Below are 24403 nucleotides of genomic sequence, written 5' to 3' on the forward strand. Positions count from 1 at the left end.
CTTGTATATGGTACACACTGCTGCCACTGTGCATCGGTAGTGGAGAAAGTGAATGTTTAAAATGGTGGATGGGGTGACGATCAAGCAGGCTGCTTTGTCCTTGATGGTGTCGAGCTTCCTGAGTGTTGTTGGATCCACACTCATCCAGGCAAGTGGAGAGTATTCCATCATACTCTTGACTTTGCTTTGTAGGTGGTGGACAGGTACTGGGGAGTCAGGAGGTGGGTTACTCGTTGCAGAATTCCCAGTCTCTGACCTGCTCTTGTAGCCACCGTATTTATTGTAGCTGTACTGGAACAGCTTGGCTAGGGGCGCAGCAAGTTCTGGAGCACAGTACTATTGCTGGACTGTTGCCAGGGCCCATTGCCTTTGCAGTATCCAGTACCTTTGGTCATTTCTTCATATCACACAGAGTGAATCGAATTGGCTGAAGTCTGGCAACTGTGATGCTGGGGACTTCAGGAGGGGGCCAAGATGGATCATCTACTTGGCGCTTCTGGCTGAAGATTGTTGCAAATGTTTCAGCCTTATCTTTTGCACTGATGTGCTGGGCTCCCCCAGCATTAAGGCTAAGGATATTTGTGGAGCCAGCTCCTCCAGTTAGTTGTTTAATTGTCCACCACCATTCACGACTGAATGTAGCAGGACTCCAGAGCTTAGATCTGATCTGTTGGTTGTGGGATTGCTTAGCTCTGTCTATTGCATGCTACTTGGTATCAAGTAGTCCTGGGTTGTAGCTTCACCAGGGTGACACCTCATTTTGAGGTATGCTTGGTGCTGCTCCTGGCATGCCTTCCTACACTCTTCATTGAACCAGGGTTGGTCCCCTGGCTTGATGGTAATGGTAGAGTGGGTATATACCAGGTCACAAGGTTACAGATTGTGGTTGAGTACGATTCTGCTGCTGCCCCACGGCACTTTATGGATGCCCAGTTTTGTGGTGCTAGATCTGTTTGAAATCTATCCCATTTAGCACGGTGGTGGTGCCACACAACACGATGGAGAGTGTCCTCAATGTGAAGACAGGACTTCAACTCCACAAGGACTGTGCGGTTGTCATTCCTACCAATACTGTCATGGACAGATGCATCTGTGACGAACAGATTGGTGAGAATGAGGCCAAGTAGGTTTTTCCCTCACCACCTGCCGCAGACTCAGTCTCGCAACTTTGTCCTTTAGGACTCGGCCAGCCTGAGCCACTCCTGGTGATGGACAATGAAGTCCCCCACCCAGAGTACATTCTGTACCCTTGCTTCCTCCAAGTGTTGTTCAATGTGGAGGAGTACTGATTCATCAGCAATAGGGAGGCATCAGCTGGAGGTTTCTTTGCCATGTTCGACCTGATGGCATGAGACTTCATGGGGTCCAGAGTCAATGTTGAGGACTCCCAGAGCAACATCCCCCCCACTGTATACCACTGTGCTGCCACCTCTGCTGGGTGTGTCCTGCTTGTGGGACAGGACATACACAGGGATTGTGATGGCAGTGTCTGAGGCATTGTAAGGTATGATTCCATGAGTATGACTATGTCAGGCTGTTGCTTAACTAGTCTGTGGGACAGCTGTCCCAATTTTGGCACAAGCCCCCAGATGTTAATAAGGAGGACCTTGCAGGGTCGACAGGGCTGGGTTTGCTGTTGTCATTTCCAATGCCTAGGTCGATAGCAGGTAGTCTGTCCGATTTGTAGTGGTTTGATCCAACTGAGTGGTTTGCTAGTCCATTTCAGAATCAACCACATTGCTGAGGGTCTAGGTAAGTCCAAGCCAGACCAGATTCCTTCCCTAAAGGGTATTAGTGAACCCGATGGGTTTATATGACAATCGATTCATGGACATCATTAGATTAGCTTCTAATTCCAGATTTATTAATTGAATTAAAATTCCACCTTCTGCCTTGGTGGGATTCAAACCGTAGTCCCCAGAATAATACCCTGGGACTCTGGGTTACTAGTTCAGTGACAATATCACTACGCCACCGCCTCCCGCCTGCTAGGAGTCATATATGGAGGATCTTGAACTCTATTTTCAATTCACCATCTAAAATAATAAATGATGGTCAAATGTCATAGCCCAAACATTGGAAGAATTGCCAGTGGCTAATGCAAGGTTTATAATATACAGGATGCTGGGCAGAAATTATTGTAATCTAATTTGAAGGTTTAGACAATGAACAGGCTACTCAAATTTAGCTCTTATCATTTATATCACTTGAATCCTCTCTGTCATAACTCTTCCATTCTCTTTTATACCATGTACTTCACCGAAACAATGTCCTGGCATCTAATTATGCATTATCAAACAATAAACTTGCAGTGAACATGTCACAATTATCAGTCATTCATTGAAGGCATTATCATACATTACTGTAACTACAGAGTATCAGCAGCCAGTAACTAAAGAGTAAAATTGTTGTAATTGCACAGAATGTTATTAGAAGCATTTATTATCTTCTATACATTTCACTGATAAAGCAGCATCACATGACATAATAGTAGCTATGTCATACATATGATGAACATACAATATCTCCATACAACATATCCACAACTGAAGCTACCGCCACAATTCACTAAAGATGAAATTAACATCAAGGTCACAGAAATTTACATTTTATATGGCTGGCTATGATATTGACTATTTATATTACTTGAGTAATATTCTTGTAAAGCTCTTCTGTACTCTCTCCAGAGCAATTATGTCCTTCCTGTAATGTGGTGACCAGAACTGTCCGCTATACTCCAGCTGTGGCCTAACCAGCGTTCGATACAGTTCCAGCAGTACATCCCTGCTTTTGTATTGTATACCTCGGCTAATAAAGGAAAGCATTCCATATGCCTTCTTCACCACTCTATCTGTCCTGTCCTGCCACATTCAGGGACCTGTGGACATGCACTCCAAGGTTTCTCACTTCTTCTACCCCTCTCAATATTGTCCCGTTTATTGTGTATTCCTTGCTTTGTTTGCCCTCCCCAAATGCATTATCTCATATTTCTCCAGATTGACTTCCATTTGCCACTTTTCCACCCACTCAACCAAACCATTGATATAATTTTAGAGTCTACAGCTATCCTCTTCACTAGCAATTACACAGCCAATTTTTGTTTCATCTGCAAATTTCCCAATCATGCTTCCTACATTTAAGTCCAAATCATTAATATATGCTACAAACAGCAAAGGACCCAACAGTGAGTCCTGTGGAACACCACTGGAAACCACCTTCCATTCGCAAAAACATCTGTCGACCATTACCCTTTGTTTCCTGTCACTGAGCCAATTTTGCATCCAATTTGCCCCATTCCCCTGTATCCCATGGGGCTTTTATTTTTCTGACCAGTCCGCCATGTGGGACCTTGTCAAGTGCCTTACTAAAATCCATATAGATCACATACACTGCAGTGGCATAGTGATAATGTCACTACTAGACTAGTAATCCAGAGCACTGGCTAATGGGGATTGTGGTTCAAATCCCACCATGGCAGATGGTGAAATGTGAATTCAATTAATAGATCTGGAATTAAAAAAGGCTAATCTAATGGTGACCATGAAACCATTGTCAATTGTTGTAAAAGCCCATCTGGCTCACTAATGTCCTGTAAGGAAGGAAATCTGCTCTCCTTACTTGTTCTGGCCTACATGTGACTGTAGACCTCCAGCAATGTGGTTGACTCTTAAAATGGCCTAGCAAGCCGCTCAGTTCAAGGACAATTAGGGATGGGCAATAAATGCAGACCATGCCAGTGACACCCACATCCCACAAAACAAATTTTAAAAACCCTTCCCTTAACAAATCCATGCTGACTATCCCTGATTAATCTGTGCTTTTCTAATTGGCAGTTTATCCTATCTCTCAGAATTGATTCTAATAATTTTCCCACCACCGAGGTCAGACTGATCGGCCTATAATTATTTGGCCTATCCCTTGCACCCCTTTTAAACAATGGTACAATGTTCGCAGACCTCCAATCCTCTGGTACCTCGACTGTATCTAGTGATGATTTGAAGATGATCCTCAGAGCATCTGCTATTTCCTCCCTGGCTTCCTGGGATACAATCCATCCGGCCCTGGTGATTTATCCACTTTCAAGGATGTCAGACCCTCTAGTACTTCCTCTCTCATTATGCTTATCGTATCTAATATTTCACACTCATCCTATTTTACTACAATGTCTGCATCATCCCTCTCCTTTGTGAAGATAGAGACAAAAAACTCATTAAGAACCCTGCCCACATCTTCTGCACCCAAGCTTAAATTCCCATGTACATCTCTGATAGGCCCTACCCTTTCCTTAGTTATCCTCTCGCTCTTAATGTACTGATAAAACATCTTTGGTTTTTTATTGATTTTACCTGCCAATTATTTTTCATGTCCTCTCTTTGATTTCCTAATATCCTTTTTTACTTCACCCCTGCACTTTCTATACTCCTCTAGGCTTTCTAAAGTATTAAGTTTTTTGTGACCATCATAAGCTTTCTTTTTCTGCTTTGTCTTGCCCATCTAGCTATATTTCCTCTAGCTGTATGGGATAAGCCTCAACTCTGTAGTATAAGCATGTAAAGGGTTAATACTGAAGACAGTGAGAGAGACTCCTCCCACTGTAGGAGCAATGATGTAACAGTCACATGAGATAGGTTTGAGAAGAAGAAGGTGTAGCAGCACGAAGGATGTTAGCAGAGGTGGCTTGCGGAGAGTATATAGTATCTGTAAATAATAAAAAGTTGTTAGTTAACCTTTACCAGAGTCTAAGACTTTCTCGAGATCACCCTACAATGCTACTAATACAAACCCAACAACGCAACAACTCCACCACTTAGGATCCTTGATGTTGCACAAAAATGAATCAGAAATATAAACGTTTGTTCATCCCATTGTGTTATGCTGAGTCATGAGCTGCAAATTTTGGCTCTGTAGCACCAGCATTTTTGGCACTATGGATGCCATTTTGGGTGCAATATCGCTTCCATGGCGTTTGTGAACACTTTCAGTGCACCTCACGCGGTTGGGATTTTGGTGAGGCCGGTAGCGCAGGTGTTGCAAGTGTGCACCAGAAGTATGCACAGTAGGCAGATTGTGCCGTCAGTCAGCGAGTAACACTGATTTGACACCAGCAGTGCCATTTTTGACCTCAATTGCTAATGAAGTAATGAAATTTAAGCTTTTCTCCAGATTTCAGCAGACCATCCAGGCAGCAGTGGACATTACATATCATATAATCAGCAATCTAGGTAACCTGACTCCACAAAAAATGGTGCAATACAAGGTGTGGTACTGCACTAGATACAACAAAAAAATCCCAGTTTCATTGTTCAACTATGCGACTGATGTCATCACAACTAAAATTATGCACATTGTTCTCAGTCCTCAAACAACAACAAAAACGGGTATTCCAAATATTTTTCATGAAGTCTGTGCCCCTTTAAAGTACAAAATATTAGCTTTAAGCAGTACTAGATATTTCACAGGAAGGGTGTTTATATATGTAGGGTTTTACTGCTACAGTCAATGGGGAATTTCCTATTAAAAGTGCAATAAGTTTTTATCCAATAGCTTGACATATAAGTTTCAAAGAACAAAGGATGATTAAAGCGTTTCTAAAAAGTATTAAAAATAGTTTTGGAAAAATAGGAGCGTATCACAATAAAATACCATTGTATGTGAAGTAGGACAGTAATCCTGGTGGTTGCTAAGGTTTGTGAACAGATTTGGTAACTAGGTATATTATTTGGATGAGACTGCAGTAAATAATTATAGTGCAGTGATGGCAGAATTACCTCAGATTGTTGAATTACTGTTAGCTGTCCATCACTGACTTGAGTTTGGAGTAAATTTTCTAGCGGCAAGGCCATTGTTTGACATGCTGTCAGTGTTTCTGGTGTCATTTAAGGGTTTCAGAGATTTGTGAAGTGCCAGAAGGCTGTCTGATAGCATCCTGCACAAAAATACTGTCATTCTTGTCCTTGAAGACGAGCACAACACTTTTGTCAGTATTAATTCTGCAGCTTTAGTTCCTACTGCAGCAGGAACAAGTCTGTGTGGGGATGTCAGGTTTGAAAAGGTCAGCAGTAAATGGAGAATTGTCCATGCTTGAAGATGAGTGATACCGATCAACTTGATCCCAGGTATCTCTGGTTCTCCTCCAGCTCAAAAATGATGCTTCAGGCTGCACAACTGTACAGCTGAATTAGAAAGCCTAAAGTCAGTTGCTTTGGCAATGATGTTCTTTTCTTTCACATTGTCACTGAGGTATGTTTGTCTGGCATTTGCAATTACATACTGTGGGGGTTTATTTAAAGTCATTGGTGCCAGTGTTTACTCAATGCAGTCTGAATAACTGCAGTAGTTGGGTCAACAGTGTTTGCAAAGTTTGCTCTACATCACTAAATGCAGGCAGTGAGGCCCAGTGAGCATAGCAACACAATGTTTTCATTTCCAGAAGCCTGTTTTTTTTTAGAGTAAGTTTTATTGAAGAATCTTATACTTAGTTTTCTCAGCATCTTGGAAATCTGTGTGCATTGTGCTGATAGTTGCCGGGCCTTTTTTTGCAGTTCACATTTATGCTGAAAATACTTCTTTGTGTTATTGTAGAGCTGTGTTAAGTGGGAGTTTTTGCAATTGTCTTTTACACGAGTAAATGCTAATGTTGCCTTGGATGCAGCCATTGTATAACTCTTACAGAAGGAAAATGTGCAGTAGCAGTGTCTGCATGCTTTTAAATATTATCATAAGCCATCAAGTAAATGCTTTAACACTTTGAAGTGGTTGTGCGGGATCCACCGACAGTACTTTCGGACAGATAGCTACATTAGATGGAGAATTTAACACCCACTCTCCGTGTTAAGAGATAACATGTTGAATTTTTAAAAAAACATTTAATTGATTTTTATCCCTTCCTTTATGAATTTAAAGACTTTTAGAACACGGTTGTGCTCTTAGCCCGACTGCTGTGTTGATTACTCGAGTGGTAGCTATACCGTATAAAAGCAACTAGCATCAATCACTTATCCATTAAGTGCAAAGCAGTTGGCTTGACCACTGAAGCTTGTAGAATGGGCAGTGATCAGCCCTGCAATAGCTACTGCATGCAGTGCTACTTAGTAATGCAGCCGTAATAATGCGTTCCAGATTTCCAGAATCTTTACAGACCTCCTCCTGTAAAGCTTCCAGGGGTTTGAAGTTCCGTTAAAAAGAACTAAAGGTAATGGAGAATCCACGAAGGTGGAAAGATTTTTCTTTTGCTGTCTTAATGAATCAGGTCATTTCGGTAATGGGCTCTGCTGCAACTACATATGTGCTGGCTTCATTTTTTTTATTAATAGTATCTTTGGTACAAGCTGTATGTTTTCTGTTCCTTTTATTTCAGTAGCTTTGATCTCTCAATGCTGGCTGCTGTAATAGCAGCTATTCACACTAGAGAACAAGGGCAAAATCCCAGGTGTGAGAACCCGGTCTTTGGATGAAACTCATTTAATGTTCATTAGACTATTTGATAGTGAGATTCATGTGTCATCTCCTAATTACTATGCTTGCAAACGTTAAATTATAATGGACTTTTGCCCTTTGAACAGAAGTGGTATAAATGTGCGTGCTTGCCTTAAATGCCTTTGTTAAATAGTCTTTTAGTAAGTCACTAATCACTTTGAACTATACATGTATTCAGTTTTCAATCCAAGTGAATTCTTAAATGTGTAAAGCTGCCAGCGTGACAGCTGAATGCAGGAAATGTCAAAGTGAAGTAAGTTACCTTTGGTCTTAGACCCCATCAATCAATTCTGAGGCAGATGGATCTGTGACTACATCAGCTCCTTTTCCCCCTCCTGCGCATATTACGATTCATAGAAGTAAGGTTCTTTGAATGGTGGAAGGTGATTATTGCATGTGTATATTTGCGAGTGTGCATATATGTGTGCAGAGTCTGCACGTACCTTCAAATGACAGGACTTCAGCAAAAGTTCATTGTACTGTGAGTTCACATTGACTGGATTGTTGCTGGGTGATGTACAGTTGAAGGTTTCAGTAATGTGGAGAGAGACGATCATTGTCACTTGATGTGTTTCTTGTGGGAAAGGTAGTTTCAGAATGTTCACCATCGCGTGATAGGACTGGAACCATGAAAGAAGTGAAAAGATTGGTGTTGTGCAGGTGCAAAGCCAGGTTCTGAATATCAAAAACTTGCTGAAGATTTTAGTTATCACAGCTTATTAAATACTTCATTGTAAGATCATAACCATAGCTATAGATTCATAAAAGTGATACATTTTTGAGGTGTTTGGATAAAAAAAGAGAATTGTTCAGTGAATCATTATGAATATTTTGGTTAATTAATTTAAAACATATGTAACCTATTTCCTGGCTTTATTTTGGTCTTGGGTGTAAGTAAATTCTCTGGTATAGCTCTACTGGTTGTTGCTATGTTTCAGTGACACTGTAACCTGGTAAAGATTTTCTGGAAAAGGCATTTTGCAATGTTTAGTCCTGTTCATTGTTTATGATGGTGGTTTAATTTGGTTATACAGACTTTCACATCAAAGCTGTTCTTTGATATAATTTTCACTTTCAAGGGCAACTCTTTTGTGGTTAAAAAGCGCTCAAACTCCAGAAAATGTCTTAATTTTAACAAGCTATTTACCTCTTTATATGGTTCATAAGTTTCATATTATTCAATATGACTCTTCTAAATTGTTCCATTTTAATTACAGATCACTTGGTAAGAGGTGGTGAGACCAAAGCTGCTCTTATTTCCTTATTGTGATCTCAAGCAAGCTGACATAATGAAACTCTCGCCACTTATTCTGCTTTCGGTTGTGCTGAGTGCTGAATTGATGGGAGCCCTTGGTTCAAGCTTAAAACCACAGCGGTTTAAAGGACGTGTGCAGCGTGATCGAAGAAACATCAGACCCAACATTATTCTTATCATCACGGATGACCAAGATGTGGAGCTTGGTAAGGATGCTTTAATTTTATTTGTTTGCCAATTTTTTCCCTTCTCCTTTCCTGCAGACAGGCATCTACGGCTGCCAGGTGCCTTCTGATATTAATATGTGAACATTGGCAATTAATATTGCCAGGTCGTTTAACTGTAGGGGGCACTACAGCTAACTCTGATCTCATCTTCGCCTAATATCTCAATGTGTAGTGCCATCAGCAGACACTGGAAAGTGATCAGGAGCAGAAACAGTAGCTGATTTATATTCCTTAACCTAGAGGCATTGAGGCTAACACTAGCATTCCACCTGCCACCTTGACTGACATTAACTAAGCCAGTACAAACCAGGGACTGAACCTGAGACATTCAATTGTGTATGCCTTATTTATTCATTGGCTAGACTCAGTAGGGATAATTTTGATTTATGCAATAATGTAAATTAGTGATAGTGAATATCTCTCCTGATTTTTATTTCCGTTGAAATCATCCAATCAAAATAAAAATCGGGAGAGATGTAAAGTGGGCTGTCAATTTGCTATTAGCCATTTTATACCATTGCACAAAATCAAAATTACCCCCAGTAAGTCATCAGGGGAGCCTAGAAGAAACCTAAGGCTCAGTTTTAACCAGCACTGGAAAGGAAAATCAGACAGGGTGTAAAATGGGTGTTTGAACCAATGCTGCCTGTTTCCATCCTGGAGAAACAGTTAAAATAGACATCTTAATTTTTTTCATGAATTTTTCAATTTGATTCACACATAGAAACTAACTCAGCCCCATGCACATCTTGTAACAAAATAGATCTATATAAAATATCCAGACTGGTTATAGTCATATACTCACACACTGTACATGTTTTCTGATTGAGGTATTCATGAAGTCCCTGAAGTACAAACCCATCAAGCTTGACATTGATCCATACGTGTGCCAATTTATAGTTTTTAAGCATGACATTCTGTCTGTACACTGACACGGCTCTTGTTATATTGACATTATCATGCCCAGCAGCACTGGGAGTTTGATGCTTTACTCCTGACATTGGAAAGCTGTCAGCACTGATTCGAGCTCTGAAAGATTGATTGTTTTTTCCATATGTTGATATATAAAGATAAATTGCTGTTAAAATAATAGCTCATATATCTGTGTGTACATATGGGTAGTTCAAATATCCAAATATCTCATACAACCTTTTGTCATGCTAGGCCCCAACCTGCCAAGAATGAGACACAGCAATTTTGTCATGAACATTGATTTTTAACTGTTGCTGGAGCGAGGAAATGACTTGTTAAACAGATCAGCCGTGGCTGGAAAAAAACATTTACATACTAACAGACATCAAAGGTGAGGAAGCGCATTCTAGGGCCTGCTAAGGAGGATACAATCCACAAGGGCCAGGATTGGTTAGACCAGCTGGTCACATGACTAACTGGCTGTTCCAAGGTTTTCTTTTGAACTGGCCACAGAGAGTTTGAACTCAGAAAGAGTGTTTGCTCCTGGATTGAGAAGATCTCTCCTGTCTGCTCCCATTTCTTTCTCACAAGCCTCTGAATCCACTGAAGACACATGCTCCCCAAGAGAGAAAGGTCTCCGACAGCTAACAAGGTTTAAGAAGAATACTGTGCCCCAATGAAAAGCAAGATCTACCTACAATCTACCTATAATCAAGCTCAAAGAACCGTAACAAAACCTCTTAAGATATTGCCTCAAACTTTTCCACTTTATTTTTTTCTTCTGCTCTTTTCTGTCTCTATTTGCATGTGTGTATCGCATATGCATGCTAGTGTGGGCCGTGTATCCATAGGAGTCAACCGAATTAGAGTTCAAGTTTGATAAATTTAAACTTTTCTTCTTTAAACCTAATACAACCTGTTTGTGCTGGTTTCTTTGCCTTATAATTGGAAAGCAGTGAACAAGGATTCAGCAAGGGGGAGCTAAAAACACAGTGTGTTTAAAATTAAACCCCATTACAGTAAGACCAGGTGAAGGCTGAGAGGGACCCCTAGACACCTTTCTCACCTGGTCATAACACTCTTAATATACAGGGTATCCCACTGGTTGATCAGCTTGCGAAGCACAGCTTGATGAATGTTGTAGGATGCTTCTAATTGTGGGCAAGTTGAAGCACATGAGAACAAGGGTCACTGGCATGTATTACAAGGGTTCATGCAATTCTGAGCTAGTCTGGGCCTTGTTGATATAAATTGTGGTATTACATCCCTAGCTAGCCTTTGCTCATTCTTATATCTCATCTGTTTGATGTGTCCATCTACACCTCTCAAATACTTTGGTAAGTATGTATTTATACACTTGCCTAAGTATTTATAGAAACACATACATGCCGGACATAAAGGTAGACTTAACAAATCTGCACTCAGTTTGGAACTCTGCATGCCGAAATGCAAATCATGTGCTGAGGTCAATTAGCAATATGCACTCCCAGGTCAGTAGACCCAGAGGACTTTGTGTGAATTGAAAATCCTGTGTGGCCTAATGACCTCCACATCTTGTTACAGACAGGTAGTAAGGGGTGTGATGAAGTTCTGATGAAAGGTTACTGACCTGAAATGTTAACTCTGCTTCTCACTCCGCAGATGCTGCCAGACCTGCTGAGTATTTCCAGCATTTCTTGTTTTTATTTCAGATTTCCAGCATCTGCAGTATATTAGTAAGGGGTGTTGGTGGTTCCCACTATTCACCTCCCAACTGACCGCAATCACGTTTTGTTTAAAAGTGATGAGTTAGCCCCCTGAGTGTTTTTTAGGGTCAAATAAACAAGCAAATGACCAGTTTTCTCATGGGATAAACAAAAGATAACTATTTTTACATGATTCCCCAAATGGACGTAACCTCACTCACACTCACATTCATTCACCCGCACATACACAAGAATAGATAGATAGAGAGAAAATGGTAGGATGTAGTTCATAGTGAGCTAGGTGTTCGTGGTTGATGGTAAATGTGTTGAATTGTCTTGGAAGGTCAGTCTGTTTTAAAGGGGCGGGCCTGGATGTTTTTAGTTTTGGACTTGTTGAGGTGTTGTAGATTTTTGGTGGTTGAGATTTCAGATTGGAGATGGTGGTTACTTTCAGTTCTCTGCTGCAGCAAATTGAAATGTAGAATTAGTAGCAGGTTTTCTTCTTCTTGCCTGGCTGGATCCTTCCACAGCCCCTGGCTGGATTGTTTTCTGTGATGTTGTTGTGACCTCTCCTCTGTCTTCAGAGGGCTGCCTTTTGTGGTTAAAATGCATCAAATTGGAGTTTCTGTTAGTTGACATATGGCCTTCTCCACTGGTGTGACTACACAATGGACCAGGATGTGAAATCCATGGCTATCTATTAATGTCTGGATGAGTACCATTCTGTTATGATGTGGCTACTTCACACCTTCTTTGTCTCAGAAGAAACCCATTCAATTCAGGAATGACTCTTGGCAGTTTTGGGATGGGTGTAGTTAACACTTCTTACTCTGGAATGTACCAATTTGTTCTTTTGAGACATTGAGGCAGTTTATGAATACACAAGCCAGCTCATCTGACCTTCAGCGGCCTTCTTTGCAGCACATTGTTCACTTTTTTTTAAAGGAAAAATAAATTTCAAAGAGTCCATATTAAATAAAATTTGTATCTTAAAAGTTAGGAATATGTTATGTCTTTACTGGGCATAACAATCTGAATTCCTGATATGTGTTCCCTGCATAAACTCCCCTCTTAATTCTCTCTGTCTCAGCCACTTGTGAAAGTGAAAATGTGATTTAATACAAGATCACAAGATAAGAGGAGGAAAGCCGTTTGGTCCATCTGAGCTTGTCTATCCATAACAAACCATCAGCCCTTATAACAAAAATCCTGTCAAAATGCAAAGGGAGTTAAATAAGGCACCAACAACCAGTACTTTGTCTCAAACTTAGCTCAATACAAATATTTCAAGTTTAGTTTGGTTGACTGCAAAGCTGAGGGAGGAGCTAAACTACTTTTGAACAGATACAAATTGCATGATTTACATGTATCATTTCTCTTGACTTCTCCATGGCATTCAACACAGTTGACCATGCCACTCCAACATCTCTTTGTTGTCCAGCTCTGTGGCCTGCCATCACATGATTCTATTCCTACTTATCCAAAAATATACCATGCATTTTCAGCAGTGACTTCTCTTCCGTCCCATGCATGGTTCGCCCATTTGTAAGAGATGGTGAGCAGCCTAACTAGTGGTCCTTAAAGGATGCCACAGCAGACCACTCCAGAAATGACCTGGGAATTTTTTTTTAGAGCTGGTAAGAGTGGGAAAAGCTTCCCCACTAGACCCTTCACCTGACCCTTTTTGACTGGTAACTGTTGTGCTACTGGGTTCTTCGCCCAAACTTGCCAATCATGCACTGATGAATAGTAACAAATACTTTGGGTTTTTCTTTTAGTGAAGACTCACAAGATTATATACAAGTTAAAGGAGAGCTCTACATGCACATCTTACTAGGGATCAACACAGCTCCTACTCCTGTGTCACATACTGTATGACATCACTTCCTGCAGTGATGATGCACACTCAGTATTTACTTATTCCATTAAAACAATATCACAACAGCAACTTCCAGCTCGGCTCACTGATGGAACTGCTGGATTTTTGGCTGCTCACTTTGGCAAGCTGCATGGACATCTTAAGTGGTCCACTTGCATCCTCCCACCTCACTTCCTTAATCTCTTTCAGCTTCACTCTTAGATCATTCAACATCATTTATACAGCATGCATGTCAACCATAATTTTTTCCTACATGCAGTATATTTCACTTATTTATATTGAATTTAATCAATATAGTCTGTCTACTTGTCGATTTTAGACAACTCAGTTAGTAGTTTCTTGGCTGCCTCTTCAGATTCAATTGCATGTGCACTCCAATTTGGTACCATCTGCAAATTTGCCTGGCTTGCATTGATCTTCTGAATTCAAGTCATTAATGTAAATTAGAATCAGTGGGGATCCCAGCACCAATCCCTGAGACACTCCATTCAGTATTACCTCAACTCACCACGCAACATCATGGATTGAAATTTGCTATTTACCTGGATGTCCCACCCGCCAGAGCCGAAAATGGGAGGCGACCCCATTTCAGTGAGCGGTGGGACCCAGGGCAGCAAATTTGTGACAGTGGCCAATTAAGAGGCCTCCGCTGGGGACACTGTCCAATTAACGACAGCAGCCCACCGCCAAGAGCTGCCGGCCCAATCAGCAGCCTCAGCAGTGCCACTGCTAGTGGTGCCCACTGCTGAATCTGCAGCTTCAGGGAGATGGCGTCTCAATGGTGCTGCACTCTCAAAGACAGGTGAGATGGGATCGGGGACACCATGGCTTGGCTGCCAGGCCCTGGTGATTGGGGTGGCAGGGTGGCACCTGCCAACAGGTCGGACTGTTGCGACGAGGGTGGCCATTGCCACCCAGTAGGGTCCCTCCGTGGGTCATGGAGTGTCTGTCAAGGAGGGGCCCCCCGCCAGAACCCACTGGGAGGACTGACAAAATGCACGCGAAGACGGAAGTGACCCTTAATTGGCCACTTAAATGGCTCGATAGCTGCCCAGCAGATGGCCGAGCTGACAAGTTTCCCACCGCTGGCAATATGGCATGGCAGTGAGAAGTAAAGCCTGGCTACCTGACCCGAACCCGACGATGTGTCGGGTCTATATTCTGTGTCCAGCATTTGGGCTCGGGTCAGGTCAGGTTGGCTGTGTTCGGGTTTTGTTTGTATGGTTTTTTTAATCTATGTTTGATGTGATTTTTTTTCTGTACTAATAACACGTTTGATATTTTTGGGTCGGGTCGGGCATGAAAAAAAATTGAAGGGTTCAGGTTGGCTGGGGTCAAGTTTTAATTTTATGCCAGAGCCAGGTTTAGTGAGAAGATGTCAGGATCCCCTCCTAATGCCTTTTCCTGCCACTTTGCCTGCCCTCCCACCTCCCAGCCCATCGCCAATCTTCAGCTTTTTTTGGAATCTCCTACCACTCTGAGCTTCAGTGGCAGCTTGCTGGCAGAATGAAATGAGGCTTTCCACCATTCCACTTTGGATATCACTTTCTCAAAAAACGTCAAGCAGGCTGGTCAGGCAGGATCTACTCCTCCTGATGCTGTGTTGACTATGTTTTGCTGGATTGCTATTATATAGGTGATTCCATGTTTATTTCTAACAATCAGTTTTAACGTTGTACCCATTACTAATAAAAAGCAAATAGGCCTATAATTGTCTTGGTCTGTTCTGCCATCTTTTTTGTAAATGAGCATCACATTGTTTCCAAATTAGTAGGTCGTATGATCATCTTTTATTCAAATTTACACCCAACTGCAACCTGAAAGAAACCTCCTTCTTATAGAAGCAACATTTTTTTTCAAGATCTTGAAGGGTGGTGTGATGATATAATTGTAAGTGCTACAAATTTACCTACATTGAACAAGTTTGCTTTGTAAAACTTTGAACTACAGCAGACACAGTGGCTGGTGCAGAATAATCTTACCTCAGAGATCAATATGGTGGTATGGTGTGGAGCTTTAATAGCAGGGTGATCCGGATGGTCTGACATTACCAGCTTAACTCAATGGCATTGTCAGCTTGGTGTAACGCATCCTGGCTCAGAATGTGTGGGTTCAGCCCTGACCACAAGAACTTGAGCACATTGCCCTAATTTTGCAATACCAGCAAAGCTGGATCTATGCCTGCCATTCTGAAAGAATTTATGATTCATTGTCACACATAAAATGTACAATTGGGCAGACGGTGTTTTAAATTAAAAATAGTGGCTGAATAACATTAAAGGATATTATTTATAGTGATATGTGCAGTTATTCTTATAACACTATAGAGAAATATATGGCCCCATGCCTCTTAAGTGCGTGGCATTAAGGAGTTTAATGTGCTAACCTCTAGAGTCATAGAATCATCGAATGGTTACAGCACAGATGGAGGCCATTTTCCGGCCCTCTACAAGAGCAACTCAGCGAGTCCCATTTCCCTGCCCATTTCCCGTAGCCCTGCAAGTGTTTTCCCTTTCAGGTGCTTATCCAGTTCCCTTTTGAAAGACACGATTGAATATGCATTCACAACCATTTCAGCGGTAGTGCATTCCAGATCCTAACCACTCGCTGGGCTGGATTTTACAGACCCCCCGACATCAGGTTTCGTGGCGGGTGAGGTTGGGGGTTGCAGAAAATGCCTCCGAGAGAGGGCCGCCATGCACCCCGATGCCAGGACGTCCCAGCCCTATATTGCCCGTGCCTTTAGTTGTTTCTTGATATTACGTGGAGTGAATCGAATTGGCTGAAGACTGGCATCTGTGATGCTGGGGACTTCAGGAGGAGGCCGAGATGGATCATCCACTCAGCACTTCTGGCTGAAGATTGTTGCAAATGCTTTAGTCTCCTCTTTTGCACTGGTGTGCTGGGCTTCCCCATCATTGAGGATGGGGATATTTGTGGAGCCAGCACCTCCAGTTAGTTGTTTAATTGTCCACCACCATTCACGGCTGGATGTGGCAGAACTGCAGAGCTTAATCTGATCCGTTGGTTGTGGGAATGTGTCTAACTGAGTTGCTCTTACACAGAGCCGGCACAGAGGCGACGGGCTGCGTAGCCTCCAACTGTGCTATACCTTTCTATGATTCTAACCAGAAGACATATTTAAAGTGATTGGCAAAAGAATCAAAGGCAACACATAGAAAAGCTTTTTTACACAGCGGGCTAATCCTGGAACTCCCTTCCTAACAGCACTGTGGATATACCTACCCCACATTGACTACAGCGGTTCAAGAAGGCAGCTCCCCACCACCTTCTCAAGGGCAATTAGGGAATGGGCAATAAATGCTGTCCTACCACTGCCACCCACATCCCAAGAACAAATAAAAAAAACTCCCCTGCCTTTTCCTTGTAGCCCAGCAAATATTTTCTCGCCAGATAATTATCCAATTCCCTTTTCAAAGCCACAACTGAATCTGCCAGCACCACACTCTCAGGCGGTGCATTCCAGATCCTAACCACGCGCTGCATGAAAAAGGTTTTCCTCATGGTTCTTTTGCCAATCACCTTCTCGACCCTTCTGCCAATGGGAACAATTTCTCTTCATCTGCTCTGTCTAGACTGCTGATGATTTTGAACACTTCGATCAATTCTCCTCTCAACCTTCTCTTCTTGAAAGAGAACAACCCCAGCTTCTCCAGTCTATCCAGGTAACTGAAGTCTTTCATCCCTGGAACCACTCTCTGAAGCCTTCACATCCTTCCTGAAGCGTGATGCCCAGAATTGGACACAATTCTCCAGTTGAAGCCGAACCAGTGTTTTATAAAAGTTCATCATAACGTTCTTGCTTTTGTACTCTATGGATGGTTTCCTATCACCTCTGAAATTTTTCTGCCAAAAGTGGGTCCTGACCCCGATGGTGTCGGCTGGCCACACAATGTTGCAATCTTCCAGGAGATTAGACAATTAAGAGGCCGTGTTTGCTGTCCAACTGAGGACAGTGGATGGGTTTCCAAGGTGGCAGGCCCAATCAGAGGGCCTGAAGCTGTGGACGGCCAGCAGCCCCACCAGGAGAGGTGGGTGCTGTTATTACAGGTAGAGGACCACAAGGGTGTTTCAAGATGGAGACATTATCTGATGTCTTTGCAAATTAAAAAAATTATAAATGGCCACAGTTGTCATACCATCATTGTGGAGCAGGAGCCCCTCTACAGGATTGTTTGTGGCCGTGGCTGTGGTCCTCTGATCCCCATGGCTGCGTGATGGGGGGGATTGAAAGGAGGCAGCGATGGCCCTCTGCCCTGCCTTGCCCACCGGGAGGCTGCCTCCAGGTACCTGCCGGGCTTCAGCCTCAGCAAGGAACCCATCTGATGTCGGGAAGATCCTGGCGACGCAGCATCTTGCCCACAATTAGTCCCTAAAGTGGCGTAATTGGCTACCCACCACTGTCAGACGGGTAGCCGCAGTCACGTTGACCCCGCCTCCAGCAAGACCACCTGAGGCGGGAACGTGTTGGGTTGCCTCCCCGACACGCTATTTTCAAATATTACTATCGGTCCCGTTGCTCCAATCCCGCCTCTGTGAGACTGGGAAGCCTCTGCCCTCTGTCTCTATTTATAAAGCCCAGGATCCCTTATGACTTTTTAAGAACCTTCCTAATCTGCCCTACTACTTTCAACAATTTGTGCGCCTGCATCCCCTTTAGAGGTGTACTCTTTAGTTTATATTGCCTCTCCATGTTCTTCCTATAAAAACACACTTCTCTGCATTAACTTTCATCTGCCACCTGTTCCAAGTTTTGTGTCATCTTCACATTTTGAAATTGTCCCTGTATATCTAAGAATAAGTCATTAATATATCAAGAAGAGCAGTGGTCCTACTACCAACCCCTGTGGAACACCACTCTATACCTTCCTCTAGGAAGGTTCACCGCTACTCTCTTTCCTGTCACTCAGCAAATTTTGTATTCTTTTATTTCAAGGACATTAACCTTGTTGGCAAGCCTATTATGTGATGTTTTATGTAATGCCTTTTGGAAATCCATATACACCATATATACCAGCATGGAGTCGATGAACCAAATGGCCTCCTTCTGTGCCGTAAATTACTCTATGTTTCTAAATGACTTTATGACCTCAGCAACTGCATGACCCTCATCAACCCTTTCTATTACCTCATCAAAAAACTCAAGCAAGTTAGTTAAACACGATTTTCCTTTAACAAATCTGTGCTGGCTTTCCTTAATTAATCCACACTTGTCCAAGCGACTTGTCCTTGAGGCGGCCAACTTGCCCAGCTTATACACACTACTGAGTCAGCGGCGCTTGAGATGGCTTGGCCATGTGAGCCGCATGGAAGATGGCAGGATCCCCAAAGACACATTGTACAGCGAGCTCGCCACTGGTATCAGACCCACCGGCCGTCCATGTCTCCGCTTAAAAGACGTCAGCAAACGCGACATGAAATCCTGTGACATTGATCACAAGTCGTGGGAGTCAGTTGCCAGCGTTCGCCAGAGCTGGCGGGCAGCCATAAAGACGGGGCTAAAGTGTGGCGAGTCAAAGAGACTTAGTAGTTGGCAGGAAAAAAGACAGAGGCACAAGGGGAGAGCCAACTGTGTAACAGCCCCGACAAACAAATTTCTCTGCAGCACCTGTGGAAGAGGTATTAAGTATATCGGACTGAATATGTCCTGGCACAAATTGTACAAAGCTGAATGCATGTTAACAATCTGTTTTGTGTTAATACAGGCAAAGCTTAACCGTCCTACTCAGCAAGGTGAAACTGGTCTATAATGTAGAGCAATTATAAACTGGTTTCATTCTGCCTGAGAAAAACGGGTAAACCGAACCGCCATTAATATAAAATTGGATTATTCGGACAAAAGTGAAGAATGGTCTCAAAAATATAGCTATTTTCAGAAGAGCTCTGATGTAGGGAAACTGGGTTTGGAAATGTGTAGTCTGTCATCAGTCCAGAAATTGCACCCATAGGCGGCCAGATAGAGTCTGCATATCCCAAGAGTTAAATAGTGAAAAGTTTCTACTACAGCAGATATAACATCTCTTGCAGGAACTTAGGCAGCCTGAAAACATTTCCTTGAGGTGTTGTGCCAATGGAACACAATTACTAGTTCCAAATTTCATTGGGTCTCAAAGAGCAGTGGTTTTCAAACCGGGGTCTGGGGACTCTGAGGGATTTTTAGGAATTCAGTGATATCATTGGCACCAAGGTTACCAACAAACATTTTGAAAGTAGCATTTTAAAAGTTGGACAGAATCATTACATGCCAACCCTAGCATCCTAAATTCTTTTTAATCATTCTGAATATTAACCAATGAGACAACGGCATTGGTGCAGTTCTGTTATGCCTCAACATATGGGCTGGTTGATAATATCATTGGTTCACTCTGCTGTGACATGCTTTTGCACGTAGGCCTCCTATTCTGTCAGTCATCACTATGCATTCCCAGCCTGAGCCCATTTACTGTCTTATGATGGATATTACTGGGAGTGTCTTGTTAGTACACGTCTGTCTAATATACTTGTGAATGTTTTCAAAACCAACATTACTGATATTTATGATTCCTGGGCCTTCAACCTGAAGATTTCAATCTTCAACCTACACAATGAAGAAAGAACAGGCATTATTTAGAATATAAACCATTATGGGTTGTGGGAAAATCCCTTGTTACACATGCAGGCAAGGATCCTTCCAACTGAAGGCAGATGCAGATAAAAATATTTATAGAAGCAGCACTTGAGTTAACCACAGCATGAAGTTGGTCTGTGCAGAGTTTGGTAATTCATTTGCTAGCATCATTTTGTGAGTAATGGTACAAGAGGGTCACAGAAGCATTTATAATAGTTCCCCAAATCAAAAATTCTTAAAATCACTTATACAGCTGCTTGAATTCAGGGGTCCAGCAATTCACCTAAAAGGGTGGTTAAAAGGTTGTGCAACCTGCAGTTCCGACAGTGCATATGTAGCAACAGACTCTTCATTCTTGATGAAATAGCAGAAAACATATCTGGAATTTAAAAGGGCAGGAGCTACAGCTGAACATTTTACAAGATTGAACACAGTGAAATCACACCACCATTTTTGTTTTAGAAGCAGTATCTTCTTTGGCCTCCTTATCTTGAGAGACAATGGGTAAGTGCCTGGAGGTGGTCAGTGGTGTGTGGAGCAGCGCCTGGAGTGGCTATAAAGGCCAATTCTAGAGTGAGAGGCTCTTCCACAGGTGCTGCAGAAAAATTTGTTTGTCGGGGCTGTTACACAGTTGGCTCTCCCCTTGCGCTTCTCTCTTCTTTCCTGTCAACTGCTAAGTCTCTTCAACTCGCCACACTTTAGCCCCGCCTTTATGGCTGCCCGCCAGCTCTGGCGAACGCTGGCAACTGACTCCCACAACTTGTGATCAATGTCACAGGACTTCATGTCGCGTTTGCAGACGTCTTTAAAGCGGAGACATGGACGGCCGGTGGGTCTGATACCAGTGGCGAACTCGCTAAACAACGTGTCTTTGGGGATCCTGCCATCTTCCATGCGGCTCACATGGCCAAGCCATCTCAAGCGCCGCTGACTCAGTAGTGTGTATAAGCTGGGGGTGTTGGCCGCCTCGAGGACTTCTGTGTTGGAGATACGGTCCTGCCACCTGATGCCAAGTATTCTCCGGAGGCAGCGAAGATGGAATGAATTGAGATGTCGCTCTTGGCTGACATACGTTGTCCAGGCCTCGCTGCCATAGAGCAAGGTACTGAGGACACAGGCTTGATACACTCGGACATTTGTGTTCTGTGTCAGTGCGCCATTTTCCCACACTCTCTTGGCCAGTCTGGACATAGCAGTGGAAGCCTTTCCCATGCGCTTGTTGATTTCTGCATCGAGAGACAGGTTACTGGTGATAGTTGAGCCTAGGTAGGTGAACTCTTGAACCACTTCCAGAGCGTGGTCGCCAATATTGATGGATGGAGCATTTCTGACGTCCTGTCCCATGATGTTCGTTTTCTTGAGGCTGATGGTTAGGCCAAATTCGGTGCAGGCAGCCGCAAACCTGTCTGCAGACACTCTTCAGTGTGAGATGTTAAAGCAGCATCGTCAGCAAAGAGGAGTTCCCTGATGAAGACTTTCCGTACTTTGGACGTCGCTCTTTGACGGGCAAGGTCGAACAACCTGCCCCCTGATCTTGTGTGGAGGAAAATTCCTTCTTCTGAAGACTTGAACGCATGTGAGAGCAGCAGGGAGAAAAAAATCCCAAAAAGTGTGGGTGCGAGAACACAGCCCTGTTTCACGCCACTCAGGATAGGAAAGGGGTCTGATGAGGAGCCACCATGTTGAATTGTGCCTTTCATATTGTCATGAAATGAGGTGATGATACTTAGTAGCTTTGGTGGACATCCAATCTTATCTAGTAGTCTTTTAGAAGCAGTATATAACTGTAAAAAATGCAAAATGCTTACTTCCTCTGCAAATAGAGTCATAGTTTGTTGTATAGGTCAAAGGTTACAGAGCAATGGCGAGATTAACATTTTACTGTGGAACTTGGATCTTTGATTTAAACTATTGTCATTATTGCTCTTAGGATTTTGTTTCCTGTTGTAGTAAATTCACTTAAAATGAAATATTGTCACAGTTTTATGTGAGTGGATAATCAAAGGGCCATTCTCTAGCATAGTATCTTGAAAGTCAATTTGTCTGGTTATGTAAGAAAGGAGAATGATACAATGTAATTGCTCACAATTACATCAATCATTGCCAGTAACATCTGGTAATAATATATTATTTTTTGTTCTGCTTTAACATAAACTAAGATAAAGATGCCAAACCACATTGTAAATGGTTTACTGCGACAGATATAATGTGGTTGCAAGAACTGTCACTGCCTGAAAATGGCCCATTTAAAGCCTTAATGTTCCTGTAACACATACATTTGTTGTAACATAAACTATAAAATCTGGGAATACATTGTATGTCAGTTAGCATCTGCAAAGACAGAAGACAAATTTAACAGTTTCTGGTTTAACCCTTTGGGAGTTGCCAGAATTTGTGTTTAGATAGCATATGTAATTCTTTACTATTGTTGTGTGGCTGCTGAGATCTTCTCTGATTTATAAACAAAGATTTACTGGACTTTATTGGCCTTATTACTTGTGTTTCCTGATTTCCATGAGCATCTCTGAAAGTCCAATATTGGCCAAATAGCTATCCTAACATCGTCTCCCCCCTCTGTGCTCCTTCAGAATATAAAGACTGTTTTCTTAGTAAAGGTCCATGCTTATGTTTTTGTGGCCACTCCAGTGGAATTTCCAACATCAGCCCAAACAATTCAATTGTGCTTGCTGCAAACCTCTGATCAGCTTATATGCAGTTAACCAACACTCTCACCAGAAAGGTTAGATTCTTTAACAACAGTGAAAACAGCACTTTGTACTAAGTCGGAAGGGAGAGGCTGCAGCTATCCAGTTGTTCAAGTCTACTTGCTGTGGAAAGTAGATATATTGCTGATCATTTGTATTATAGTCATTATATTTTCAGAGTGGTTTTTGTTCCACCTATGTTTACCAACAACGAACTTTCAACAATTTCCCATTTATCTCTTAACCTGGTCCCTGTAGAGTTATTTGATGATATAAACAGAAGGGACTTCTGCAAATGTAGTTACCATTGCATGAATGATTCAGAAATAAGCTGAACAACAACAAACTCTCCCTTTACAACGTTTTTCTCATCAGGAGCCAGCAGAGGGTTCACTGAGCAGCAGTGCTGAGGGTAAGCCCATTTTCCATAATTTAAGCATTTCCTTTGCACTGGTGAACCCACGTTTAAAAGCCTCCTCAAAATCTACCTCCTTAACCTCCTCATTTTCCTAATTCTTTTCTTAACTCCTGCTCAGTAGCCCCACTCTTGTGATGTACCTTGGGATTTTTCATTAAAAGAAAGGGTGTAAAGATAAGCCCAGCAACTACAGGCCAGTCAGTTTAACTTCGGTGGTGGGGAAAGATCTAGGAAAAATAATTCAGGACAAAATTAATAGTCACATGAACAAATGCGGGTGAATTGAGGAAAACCAGCATGGATTTCTTAAGGGAATATCATGTTTAGCTAACTTGCTGGAGTTTTTAAAGGAGGTAACAGGGAGGTTTGATGAGGGCAATGCTGTTGCTGTGGTGTACATGGACTATCAAAGGCGTTTGATACAGTGCCACACCACAGATTTGTGAGCAACGTTATAGCTCATGGAATAAAAGGGACGGTAGCAACATGGTTATGGAGTTGGCTGAGTGGCAGGAAACAAAGAGTAGTGGTTAATGGATGTTTTTCGGGCTGGAGGAAGGTTTGTAGTGGAGTTCCCCAGGGGTCAGTAATGGGACCTTTGCTTTCCCTGATATATATTAATGACCTAGACCTTGGTGTACAGGGCACAATTTCAAAGTTTGCAGATGATACGAAACTTGGAAGCATTGTGAACTGTGAGAAGGATAGTGTAGAACTCCAAAAGGACATAGATGTCCCAGGGGGAGTATTTGCTAGAGTGGTTGGGGAGGGTTTAAACTAAAATGGCAGGGGGGTGGGAACCTTTGCAAGGAGTCAGAGGATGGGGAATCAAAGACAAAAAAAAAAGACAGTAAGGGAAATAACCAAAAAGGACTGAGCAGGTAAGCTATTTACTGTTTTTGTTAATATCTATAGTTGTACTTAACTAAGGGGTAATTGAATAAAAGAAATGGCAGCCAGTGTAGTGTATTGCTCCTCCTGCAGAATGTTCGAGGTGAGGGAAACCTCCGGTGGCCCTGCCGACTTCACCTGCTGGAAGTGCATCCGTCTCCAGCTCCTATCAGACCGTGTTAGGGAATTGGAGCTGGAGCTGGATGAACTGAGGATCATTCGGGAAGCTGAGGGGTTGATAGATAGAAGCTACACGGAGGTCGCTACTCCACAAATCAAAGGCAGCTGGGTAACAGTTAGAGGTGGGAAGAGGTCAGTGCAGGGATC

At 42.5% G+C, this 24403-nt stretch overlaps 1 protein-coding gene across 7 annotated transcripts in view; it reads left to right on the forward strand.

The window, feature by feature from the left end:
- Positions 1-24403, forward strand: part of sulf1 (sulfatase 1) — a 353304-nt gene that overhangs the window by 117212 nt on the left and 211689 nt on the right. For 6 of the 7 annotated variants that reach the window (XM_068031966.1, XM_068031968.1, XM_068031974.1 and 3 more), the window contains exon 2: positions 8694-8937. In XM_068031966.1, the coding sequence (XP_067888067.1) occupies positions 8766-8937 (172 nt within the window). In that variant the 5' untranslated portion in view covers positions 8694-8765. Of the gene's footprint in view, positions 1-6206; positions 6241-8693; positions 8938-24403 lie in introns of those variants that run through there. The other variant, XM_068031967.1, reaches the window with a different exon arrangement.

This window comes from Heterodontus francisci, chromosome 5 (assembly GCF_036365525.1).
Source record: "Heterodontus francisci isolate sHetFra1 chromosome 5, sHetFra1.hap1, whole genome shotgun sequence".
NCBI classification, from domain to species: Eukaryota; Metazoa; Chordata; class Chondrichthyes; order Heterodontiformes; family Heterodontidae; genus Heterodontus; species Heterodontus francisci.